Consider the following 13,002-nt stretch of genomic DNA (forward strand, 5'->3'; position numbering starts at 1 on the left):
CTAAAATGGCCAATTTTGGGGGCGCAGGTTAAGATAGCTATATATATTTGCACGTGGGGCTGATTTAGGATAGAATCCTTGTATGATACCAGGAGGGGCTGTACATACACGCATTGTGTTATTATCAATAGAGTATACATGTCTCACCTGTCCTGCTGATCAGACCCTCACCTTTATCTTTTTATTCATATTTTCAATTTTCCCAAGGGGATTAATAAAAGAACATCATCTCAGGATAACCTGATTAATATGTCATGTTTACTAACTATTTCTGTTAACCCTCCAGAAGAGTCTTTTATTCATGCATATTTCAGACGTTGTCATTTTGATGGCACTGGGGCTGGTGTTGTGTACTAAAAAGGATTTTAGTATATTATATTTATAGTATATACAGTATATCTTTTTAACAGGGGAATTGTGTGTGTAATAAGAGTTTCATTTTCATCCCAAAGTATTTTGATTCAAGTCAGCACCATTGTTGGAAGTGTTTTTTTGTGGGTAAAAAAAAGGAAAATCTCAATAAATATATTGTTTAAAAATAACCTACAGAGAGCTCCAGGTGGAATGTAGGTAGAGTGTAGGCACATAACACCTTTTAGGTGTTTTACCTAATATTGTGGTTGTAGAAAACTAAATCCAAGATTCTTCCCACATTTCTTTCTGATTATATTAATGAAGAACATACATGTCGTTGTCTGTATGTGTTTGCAGAAGCTGTTTGTCCAAAATCTTGATGTATGCGTTTGTAAAAAATACAGTGATTTGTAAAACAAAAAGAAAGAAAAAGGTTGTATGACTATGTGTCTGTACTGTAGCCTATTGCCTTATTTAATATTCACAGAACAGCAATTCCATGAGCTGTGGATAAATTAATACATGCTGACCTCCAGTGGTACTGCTGGTAGTAAGCCTACATATTCGTTCAACAATATGGTTGGCCTCCAAGACTGGTTGAAAATTAACCACACTGGCGGCGTCAGTCTTTGGGCCATACCAATTTAGAGGGTGGAATGGGTGTATCCCTGTCATATTCAGTAGTGTTATTGAAACGAAAGTTCTCACAAAAAGAATTCTTCAGCATTTGAAAACCTAAACAATTTTCCAAACAAAGTATTTATTTGTAATGGAAGTGAATGTCAACTTGTCAACAACACATTGCAAGTATTACCCACCCCCTATCTCGCAATATGTGACTAAAGCTCACCTGTTGACTCTAGACGAGATTTGACGTAGGTAGGTATACATACGGCTCTGGTATACAGGTACTTCCCCTGCTGAAGACAAAATGGAGTTACCTGGTTGATTAAACACAACAAGGAGACAGAATAGCACTCACAATAATGTCTCACTTTGACTCATACATAATCCATTGAATTACTTTTTGAGAGGTGAATAATACGCGAGTCGACTAAAACTCCAGGAAAAGTGGATTGAAATGTTTTGGCATATCGTCGCGGCCGTCCTAATGGCAGCAGGTAAGATACAGTAGGCCTCTGCTCGGCGTAACCTGTGTTTCTCTCTCCCAAAAGGGTGGGCCCTCTTCTGTTGATGGCTAGTGTTTTCACGGAAGCCTACTCGAAGCTGTAAATACCTTCTATAGGCAATAGTTATTTATTCAGTTTACAGATGTTTGGATACTTAAGTTAAATTAAATACCACTGACAATTATCCGTATAGCGTACTACGGATATATAACACGTAGCTAGGCGACTAGCCCCTTACGTGACTGCTAGGCGACATGATTTGTGTAACCTATCAAAACAGCATTGAAGGGGCACTTCCCCGAAAAACAGTGCTGATTTATTTCGCACATAATCTCACACAAATCCCCAAATTCGAAACAGTTTTGCACACATTAATTTGTTTGACAGCTAACTTAGTTAATCTGTTTGAACCACCTCCAATGTACAGTCCCCACCCACCCCTCCTACCCAACCCCCCCCCCCCCCCCCCCACTCCTACCCCCCCCCCCCCCAACCACCTCCAATGTACAGTCCCACCCCCACCTACCCAATCCAATGTACAGTTTCTACGCCTAATGTATATACTCTTTTCTTTCTGGACTCTTTTTGTATCACAAATACAGTACTGTAATTGCAAATCTGGTATGTCATAAATGTATAGATGTAGCAGTACTGTCTATCTGTATGTCATGTATGTCATATATGTTACGATGAATTGGAAATGGGGGACCCTGGTGTAAACAAGACGAAAGTCTTTCTCTGGTCTGCATCCCCTTAACAATTGTATGTATGGAGCTGTACTGCACTGTACCCATTCTGCAATCTGTTAATAAAGTTTTCATTCATTCATTCATTCAATAGACTATGTACTGGTATGCCATACATTTATAGATGTAGTAGTACTGTAGGTTGACAGGTACCCATGTACATGTCAAAATACTTCCCAAAGGTCAGTGAATACCACGATCACAACACCAGAGGGAGCTCCACAAATCATGTTAAACCCAGATTCGGCTCAAACAAGGGACTAAACACGTTTCGCAATTATGCCACATCAATGTGGAACGCTCTACCCAAAGCTGTATGGAATGTGAATCACTACCCACTTTCAAAAACACTCTCAAAGAACACCTACGGGAGACTGCAATTCGAAACTGGCCCCTACAAATGTCCTAACCCAGTTGTACAGTAAATGACCAAGTATGGCTTTGTCAGTATTCCAATGTATAGTGTACAGTGTCCCCCACCCACCCCCTACCCAACCCCCCCCCCCCCACATCCAATGTACAGTCTCCGACTCCCCCCCCCCCACCCAACATACCCAACCTCCTCCAATGTACAGTTTCTACTCAAATGTATATACACTCTTTTCTGGACACTTTTTGTATCACAAACAGTACTGTATTTGCAAATCTGGTATGTCATAAATGTATAGATGTAGCAGTACTGTCTATCTGTATGTCGTGCGACGTGTGTGTCATATATGTTATGATGAATTGAAAATGGGGGACCCTGATGTAAACAAGACGAAAGTCTTTCTCTGGTCTGCATCCCCTTAACAATTGTATGTATTGAGCTGTACTGTACTGTACCCATTCTGCAATCTGTTAATAAAGTTTTCAATCAATCAATCAAAACTGTATCTGTATGTCGTGTGTGTCATATATGTTATGATGAATTGAAAATGGGGGACCCTGATGTAAACAAGACGAAAGTCTTTCTCTGGTCTGCATCCCCTTAACAATTGTATACTGATTCTGTACTGTACTGTACCCATTCTGCAATCTGTTAATAAAGTTTTCAATCAATCAATACTCCAGTGATGTCATTGGAGGACACTAAATCCTTGTGGTGTGTTAATTGCAGCTCAATGAAGTGATGGAGATGAGGAAATGGCAATGCTTATTTGAAATGTTGAATCCCTATTGCAGCTCAATCAAAAAAGCAATAGGGATTCAAAATTTCAAATAAGCATTGCCATTTCCTCATCTCAATCACTTCATTGAGCTGCAATTAACACACCACAAGGATTTAGTGTCCTCCAATGACATCACTGGAGTATTGATTGATTGAAAACTTTATTAACAGATTAACTGTAGGGGGTGGGTGGGGGACACTGTACACTATACATTGGAATACTGACAAAGCCATACTTGGTCATTTACTGTACAACTGGGTTAGGAGTATTGATTGATTGATTGAAAACTTTAACACAACACTCGGTGTCTTCCGTATCTGTCAAACTAAATCAACGTGCGTGTGAAAAACTCTGTTCATGATTTTAGGATATGTGAGATTATGTGCAAAATAAATTGGTATTACAAAGTGCCCCTTAGAGTTGATTTATTTATATTTGTGATGCAGTATCATTACATATTCATAACACTAAATTCGTATTTCTTCCTCAGCATAGACAACAATTCAAAGTAACTGATGGATGGGAGTTTTTCTGTTGTTATTATTAGACTTGATTGAAGCATCAGTTTGTTGAGGGACATTTCTTCTGAGTAATAAGCCCACAGGGTGTGACCGGAAACTCGGTCTACCTCAAATTTCATAACTGTTGGTATCACTGGAGTGGGTGGGATGAGTCACTTAGGCCTCTTTCAGACTAGCCCGGTACGGGCTAAGATCCTGACCACCATATACTATGATTCCCTTTTGGTTATGTTTTGCTCACGTAGCCTACCGTGACAGCTTTTTAAATTGTCAAATAAAACATATTGCTGGATGGAGAGTAGGCTATTAATTTCTTAGTAAATAAATACGTAAGGGATAATGTATGGCTAGGAGGTCATTCACTCCGTTTAAAACACCTCGGCGCGGCGCCTCGGTATTTTAAACTCCGTGTCGGTCAATTATTTTGCGACAATGACCGAGTAAAGCTATACATTATCCCGCTTATTACATGGCTAACTTACTAACAATATACCTAATTCATTTGACAAATCGCAGTTCTGTGGCTCTGTCAGCCCAAATAAAGTGATTATTATTATCGCGAGCAGCAGCCTCTGTTCTGGCTCTGCTGTGTTCAGGCTCCGCTCGTTGCTCCGCCCCCTGTCATCGCCGGCAGCACTGAAACAGTGTGTGTCAGTGGGCTTGATTGCGAACAGCTGCGCTCTGCGGTCATTATTGAAAAATCTGCGGTCATTATCGAAAAATAATGACCGCAGTCGGGGGGCTGTTGACCAATCACAAGCAAGCATTTCGGCGAATGTGAAAACGCCATGTAATAAATAATAATAATCTAATGTCCTTCAATAGAAGGGAAAGGCAGCTTTGATTGCTGTCATGTTAAGTGTGAGTCCTGGTATCTGACTTCTGTATTGCAGAGAACTCTGATACCAATATCCTACTTGAGCCTTGTCTGCCCGATATTAGGGCTGCTCGATTATGGGGGAAATGATTTCTGTCATTATTGTGATCACGATTATTTAACAAGATTACTCATTGACTTTGGAAACATCATACATTTATTGAAAAAAATAAATAATAAAGTATTTTTAACAGTGGATTTCCTTAAACTTTATATATAATTCAACTGAAAAACATGACCTGGCTCAAAGGCTTGACCTCGCTTAAAAACATGACCTGGTTCAAACACATGACCCGTTTTCATAATTGTTGAATAATCGTAATTTGAAAATAGAATTGGATTAATTTCCCAGCCCTACCTGATATTGGTATTGTTGGTACATCCTTGCCTGTCCTAACTCAGTTTCTGTCTTTCCCCCTGATCTCCTGACCACTGTCTACCCACTCCAGGGTCTGCCAATGCCATCTCAGTCCAGTGCCCAACCAAGAGGTACATTGTCATCCTCTTCCAGCCGGTCACCCTCACCTGCAAGTACCAGACGAGCTCCATTCAGGCCCCGTTGGTCTTATGGAAGTACAAGTCGTACTGCAGAGACCCTATCCAGGCTGCCCTGAACCCCAGCAGTGCGGAGAACATCATCTCCCAGAACAACCCCAACTACGACCCCAACATAGAGTGTGCCGAGAACCTGAGGACCGTGCGCACCGTGGCCTCCAAGCAGGCTGACTCCGTCACACTGGGCCCGGAATATCAGGGTCGCAAGATCAATGTCATAAACCGTGAGTTTCTGGGCTTATGCAGAGTGCGTTTTACATGCACATTAATGATTCGGATACTACCGAATAATAGTATCCCTGATAGGTCTTAGATGGGATGAGGTGTTTATTAATTTTCCAGAGCATCTCAAACAGGGACCGAAACTAAAGCCCGCCGCCCGCCAGGGGCGCTCAGTTTTTACCTTTGGCGCTTGACACTTAGAGGGCTGCCCGCCGTGTGGCGCGTAATCAATCAAGTTCATAACGATACTCTTATTTTGAAAATATGTGCGGGTCTCATTTCCGCCCCAAGCGCATCTCCAGTCATAATATCGATGGCTCCGGCAGTTAGCAACATTAGGTTCGTATGATACTCTTATTTTGAAAGAAACCGTGGCAACGAGTCATATCCGCCCAGCCCTGCAGCGGGATACTATTGGCTAAGGGCTTCTGCTCGCAGTGCTCGTGTCAACACAGAGGCAGTCTGCTCTAGTCTAGAAGAGCGGACCTCCATGAGCTACCGTTACTGTTAGGGATGCCCCGATCGATCGGCCACCGATCGTTATCGGCCGATACTCAGTATAAATATGCAATCTGTGAATTCCGATAATTAGTCATATTCGCCGATAGCGGAAACCGATCAAGCGAAGCTCTCACTCGCTGTCTGTCTCAGACACACACGACCTGCAAACTGCCGCTGCTCCTCCTCCCTAGCCCCGCCCGCCCCCGTGTAGAGTTTGTAAACAAAGAGGTGCGGCTCCTCTGCTCGAGTCTGTAGTGCACTGCATTCGACCTGCGCTAACGTTAGCTACCTAGCTATCGTTACTGTTTAAACAAAATTACCCAGTCAACTATTCACGTTTAGTAGGCATTGTCTAACGGTATTTAGCCGGCTAGCTACCGATAGCTCCTGATATCAACAAATGATCCAGAAAGTCTAGTAGTTCATGTTCATACCTCAGTTAGCTTGCGTTAGCTGACGTTCGTTTACTGTTCCAAACGAAATGTCCCATTGAACTAAAGTTCTGTCTTAACGTCATCTAGCCGGCTAGCAGTAGCTACAGATAGCTCTTGATATCAATGTCTTATAACATTGATTTAATGCGTATTCGAGCTGAGGGCTTGCTGAATGTGAAATGACCAAAGCACTTAACGTTACCAATGGGGTCCCGCTGCAGCGCCGGAGAATCCTTTTTGGAGCTGGGCTACTAGAGTACACACAGACAGTGGAGCTGTTTGCAGATAGTGAGCATTTTGACTTGTTGCATGGTGGGGATGTCTCGCAGATAATACAAGTACAAGTCTAATTATATAATATATATATTTTATAAAAAAAAAAAAAAAAAACTTTTTATATAAAATAATTTTTAATGTCTTTTTAATCAAAAACAATCGGTATCGGATCGGTATCAGCCGATATGGCTCACGACGATCGGTGATCGGTATCGGTGGCAAAAAACGTGATCGGGGCATCCCTAGTTACTGTTTAAACAATGACCCAGTCAACTATTCACTTTTAGTTTAATACATGACGAGGCATTGTCTAACTGTATCTAGCTGGCTAGCTACTGATAGCTGCTGATATCAACAAATGCTCCAGCAATAGTCGACTCGAGTGCATAATACCTCCGTTCCCTCGTTAGCTAGCTCACGTTAGCTAGCTCACGTTAGATCTATCTGTCCCAGTAAACTAAATTGTCTTAACGTTATCTACCGGGCTAGCAGTAGCTACAGATAGCTCCTGATATCAATGTCTTATAACATTGATTGAATGCGTATTCTAGCTGAGGGCATGTTGAATGTGATTTGACAAAAGAACCGTAACGTTATACCAATAGGGTCCAGCTGCATCGCCGGAGAATCCTTGCATGCTGAATGTAGGGTCTAGCTGAATATAGGGTCTAGCTGCAGGGCCGGAGAATCCTTGCTGGAGCTGGAGGCTACTCAAGTATACACACAGACAGTGGAGCTGTTTGCAGATAGCGAGCATTTTGACTTATTGCGTGGTGGCGATGTCTCGCAGATAATACAACAAGTATGATTATATAATATATATTTTATTTAACTTATTTTTTTATATAAAATATATATATATATTTTTTTTTAATCAAAACAAATTTGGCAGGTAAGAAATATGCTTGGCGGGTAGATTCTTCCCATCTACCCGCCACTGGCCGGTGAGTCAAAAAGTTAATTTCGCTCCCTGATCTCAAATGTATGAGGAAAATAACCAACACTACAAAGCTTCTTCCTCATCTCTGGGGTTTAGGCAGAAATCACCACAACATAAAACTGCACTATGTAAGTTTTAGTTTTTCATAAAAAATCTTTTGCTTCTTTACCAGTGAAAATCACAGAGATGGGCAGATTTGGGCTGGACAAGAGAACCCCCCCCCCCAACAGCGAAAACACAGTGCAATTACCCATATGAGCTGTTCTGGTTAGACATGACCAGTTCCATGAAATCCATAAAAGGCTTATTTTTGGCAGCAAATCATTCTTTTGCTTGTACAAAAGCAAAAAGTACACATACTAAGGTCATGCAAACTTTGTTATAAACTTTGTTATGTCATATCAAGTTGTAGGAGGTCCAGTTTCACATTTACTCTGCCTTTGCGTCAGACAATATGTGATTAGGATATGTTTCACATGACTTGCTGCACATCTGACTACACATCTGACTAGATATCACAGAGCAGAGAGCAAAATGGGCGGGTTTTTAGGAGAAGAGTAGAACGATGCATAATAACACAATCTATGTTTATTAAACACATCTGTTATTGTGCATTTGATTTGAAATGTGTTTGTAGAAATAAGGAAATTGTAAGGTTGCCAATATGAAGGTTAAGCCCAACAACGCACACGCGGGCGATTCTTGCCAAGCGACCGATTTTTTAAGCGAGGCGACAGACAGAATTGTATCTCTTCCATTGTTATGAATGAGACAACCCACACGGCAGGAGATTTTCGAGCGACGATTGTGCAGCAACTTCTGTTGCCTGGCTAAATATCGCCTCAATCCTATGTTTTTGAGGCGACGGCAGGTGACACAGCAAGGACAATGAGGAAATAACATGACTTCTACTGGTGTATCATTTGTAATATAAATTAATTTATCAATACATTCATTGATCAATAACCTACGTATTATTACCATGCTACTTATGTTAATTATTATTAACGGGAACAATTTAAATAAATAACGTTAGTTGGAGAACTTAAAGGAAAACTCCAACATTTTGGGAAATTAGCTTATTTAACATCTTCCCTGGAGTTAGACAAGAAGATACATACCTTTTTTGTCTCTGTGCATGCATTAGGCTTAGGGAACAGCCGCTCCATTAGCGTAGCTTAGCTTCATCCCTGGAAGTGGGTCAGAGTTGTAGCCTGACGTTCCCTACAGTCACCAAATACACTCCAAATACAACTCCAAAACGTTCCTGTAAACATGTTGTGACCTGTGTATTTACCACGTGGAGAAATAAAAAATAATTGAATTCGACAATTACGTTTTCTAAGCAAATATACTCGGAACAATTTTTTGCCTAACCACTCGTCTCTCGGGGCGCAGTCAGTGATTTCATCGCCGTGTTTGTTGACATTCTCATTCATTCAAAGGATCCGAACCGATTGAAGTTTATGGATACCATGACTTAAAATCCTCTTATCTTGATGATTAAAAGCCTCCCCAATTTAGAAAACAGTATTCCAATGGCTGGTCTTGATAGGCTGCTAGCTAACGGAGCTAACCAACAAACACAGAACCGGGCGGACAATAAAGTAAATAACGAGAGCAATGACTTCCTTTCTGGGGGGTTTCAAAATAAAAGAGCGACGTCTATAGCAGCGGAATACGTTTATTTTGTACTTTGACCGTAATGCAGCACAACACAGCTACCTGCTAATACGTTCGCTTCACGACAACCTAACGTCCGGGCCGTCCTCCCATATCTCCCGGGGGGAAACCACACCCCCAGCTAAACAGAGCGACACATATAGCTTATTATACCTGAACGGTCGGGTCTGGTGTGGGGTGCTAAGCGATTGTCGTTGAGCGACAGACGATCGCATCGCCAGGCGATGGCCCAAAGCGTTGTTTCATTTCACAAAGAAAGATGACAACAGTGCTCGTCTCTCTCTCTCTCATTATGTATCGCTTGCCGCAATAACACCAGAGTTGCGCTTTCTCACCTTTGACTCACTCTTGATAGCCACACACACACACACACACACACACACACACACACACACACACACACACACACACACACACACACACACACACACACACACACACACACACACACACACACACACACACACACACACACACACACACACACACACACACACACACACACACACACACACACACACACACACACACACACACACACACACACACACACACACACACACACACACACACACTGAATGGATTCTCATGCCTGCCTTGATTCTTGATACTGAACATACAGTGGTTCTATTGTCACAGTCAAAAGCATTCTTTTTGCACATTAAATATGACATTAGCCTATTTTTTACTTTTCAAAACTAATGTTCATATGTTGCTTTCTATCTCCTCTTGTATGGCCATATTTTGCCATCACTCTACACTTAATAATACATTTTACAAGCAACATCATTAGGTGTGCCTTGGAATTTTCATTCTTACACAACTTGTGTGCAGAAGCATCAAACTAATTGACCATAAAACAGGATTGCACTTTAAAATAATGGACAAATGCTTTGTTGTGCTAAGCTAGGCTAATGTGGACTGGATAGCTTTCTACTGAATGCACAGTAGAAATTGGTATCTATGTTCTATGTTATGGCTGAGACTGCTGCAGTTACCAACATTCTTCTGTTATTTGTCACAGGTGCAGACCTATACATCGCCCAGACGGCATGGGGCGATAGCGGAGTCTACTACTGCTCTGTGGTGTCATCTTCAGACCTGACTGGGACCAGCGAGGACTACACTGAGCTCATAGTACTGGGTGGGGAAACCACACACACACACACACACACACACACTCACTCACTCACTCTCTCACACACAGGCCAGCACAGATGGTGTTTCTCGTAATAGCAGCTAGTTTCAGTCAAGGTGTGTGTGGGTGGCAATGATCGCAGAAAAGTTGGTGAGGATCCAGCCAGGTGGGTTAAAAGGAATATAAAAAATGGCATAGGCTGTTTATATTGAATACTTTTCTTTCCCCCCCCCCCTCAGGCACACACTACATGCACACTTCATTTGTCTGCATGTTTTCTCTGTGTGTTGAGGAACTTCTGTAGGTGTTACGAACTAGAGCTATTCTAGGGGTATGACATTTGATAATTCACGTTCTAGCCCTAACATTTGAGTGTATTCTAGGGGAAAAGACGAGGATACGGAACAAAAGGGCTGGTTTTCAATAAAGAGAGAAATAACCATAAGCATTGTCTGGGCCCTCTCGGAGTGGCGCGGTGGTCAATGCGCTATTATGGTCTTTACATTTATTTTTATTTTTTATATATATATTTTTGGTTTGTCTGGTGACAAACACAATACTGGTTTTCTAATCGAACATAAGTTCATTGGTGTTCCATGAGTAACCTTTTGTCTGCTGGGAAAGTGACGTCCCACTTCCTTGCGCCACAGTCTCTTCTCCCCGTCTGCAACACCAGCTGACCTTTTATTGTTGATCAGTTCCCGCTTCCAGCATACACATGCGCATTCATTCCCACACATTATCAATCAAGGCTTAACCCATGTATTTCTCTCAATGAAAACCAGTTTAGGCAAAAGGTGACAAAAGGAAAGTAGAGAAACCCCTCATCTTCCCCTCCCTCCTGGAGGTCCTTTTTACTTGACATTTCAAAACACGGCTGAAAATTCATCCAAGCTGTGTAAATAATATTGCACTGCAGAAGGAAGCAAAGACGACGGTTACAGTATAAACGTCTCACTCAGCCTTTGCAGTGTATTCAGTTATCTTATTAGAATGTGTTCCACTTGGAGGCGGTTAGGTGGTCGAGCGGAGATTGCGTTCGTCACCAGCCCCGGAGCTGTGAGCTTGGTTCGCCTGTTCGAATCCAGCTCACAGCTCCGGGGTTGTCACCAGCTTGGCTGGCCGTCTGCACTGATACAATTGGCTGTATCAGAGGGTGGGAGAAGCTGGCGGGGTGGGTCCGGGTCGTTGTAAACAGCGACTCCTACAGTTCGGTCGGGGCGCCTGCTAAGCGCGGATTGGACGTGAGGGGGATAGTGTGGTCCTCCCACACGCTACGCCCTCTCAATGAGAATCCGCGCTGCCAGGTGAAAAGAAGCGGTGATTGGCTGGACGTGTGTCGGAGGAAGCACGTGGTAGCCTCCACTCTCCCAAATGATCTGACTGTGGGGGGTAAAGCGCAGCGACCAGGAAGGGACTGGGAATTGGCATACGACTAACATTGGGATGGGAGAAAATCGGAGGAAAATGGAGGGGGAAAAAGACCAAAAAAAAATAAAAATAATAATGTGTTCCACTTGGCGGTCGGATGGCGTAGCGGAGATTGCGCTCGTCAGCAATGCAAGAGGCTGCGGTCTTGACTCCCGGAGTCAGCATTGCCCTGCGGCTTGGACCGATCGTCATACTAACTTGTTTGGCTGAGTTAGCGGGAGGGAAGTCGGGGGTGGTAATCTGGCGTTGTGGACAGCGGCACCTACAGGTCAGGTCTGGGCGCCTGCTCAGCGAAAGGCAGGAAATGGTGAAGGCAGCGTGACCTCCCACGCGTTACGCTTCACCAATGAGCGTCCTCGCTGCCAGGTGAGAAGAGAGCCACTGGCTGTCTCCACATGTGTCGGAGGAAGCATGTGGTGGACTTCAGGGTTCCCTTGTACCGACCAGTAGGGTGAACATGCGCACAACAATCAGTTAGGGGAGGGGGGGAATTGGCATAACGACTAAATTGGTATGGGGAGAAAAATAGAAAATCAGGCGGAGAAAAAGAGTATACAAAAAATAAAAATGTGTTCCACTTTGTGACCATGCTGCGTTACAACAGGATGTTGGCAGCAGACACATTCACACACACACACACGGTCACATACACGTGCACATAAAAGGCTGCTATCTTTGCTGTGCAATAAATTCTGCCGCCAGTTTCTACGAATGCCTTACCTTTCTACTTTACTTTCACAGTTTTATTCACATGCTAACTTAATTAAACATAAATCATCTTAGAAGAGAATGGCTTGTGAATTTGTGTGTAGGCGCGTGAGCAATGGTGCTAATAAAGAACCACAGGTAGGCTAAGCTATAGAGAATCGAGGTACAAAGGGGCCCTTGAAAGTAATTGTGGCTTTATCTTTCTTTCACAGAGAAAAGGTCAAATACTACTGACCTCCTGCCTGGCATTGACTTACTGGTTATGGAAGGTAGTACAAGCCCCTTATTAGAGTGTAGTTTTACTTGAGCCACTGAGTCATATTGTGTGAGAGTCA

General features: G+C 42.7%; 1 protein-coding gene across 2 annotated transcripts in view; it reads left to right on the forward strand.

Moving 5' to 3' along the window:
- Positions 1–1,257: 1,257 nt before the first annotated feature.
- Positions 1,258–13,002, forward strand: part of lsr (lipolysis stimulated lipoprotein receptor) — a 36,214-nt gene continuing 24,469 nt past the window's right edge. The window contains exons 1-4 of one of the 2 annotated variants that reach the window (XM_084335717.1): positions 1,258–1,475; positions 5,229–5,558; positions 10,415–10,534; positions 12,880–12,936. In XM_084335717.1, coding sequence (XP_084191843.1) covers positions 1,436–1,475; positions 5,229–5,558; positions 10,415–10,534; positions 12,880–12,936 — 547 coding nt within the window. In that variant the 5' untranslated portion in view covers positions 1,258–1,435. The remainder of the gene's footprint in view (positions 1,476–5,228; positions 5,559–10,414; positions 10,535–12,879; positions 12,937–13,002) is intronic. The other variant, XM_084335718.1, reaches the window with a different exon arrangement.

This window comes from Notolepis coatsorum (assembly GCF_963971535.1).
Source record: "Notolepis coatsorum genome assembly, chromosome: 19".
Taxonomy (NCBI): Eukaryota; Metazoa; Chordata; class Actinopteri; order Aulopiformes; family Paralepididae; genus Notolepis; species Notolepis coatsorum.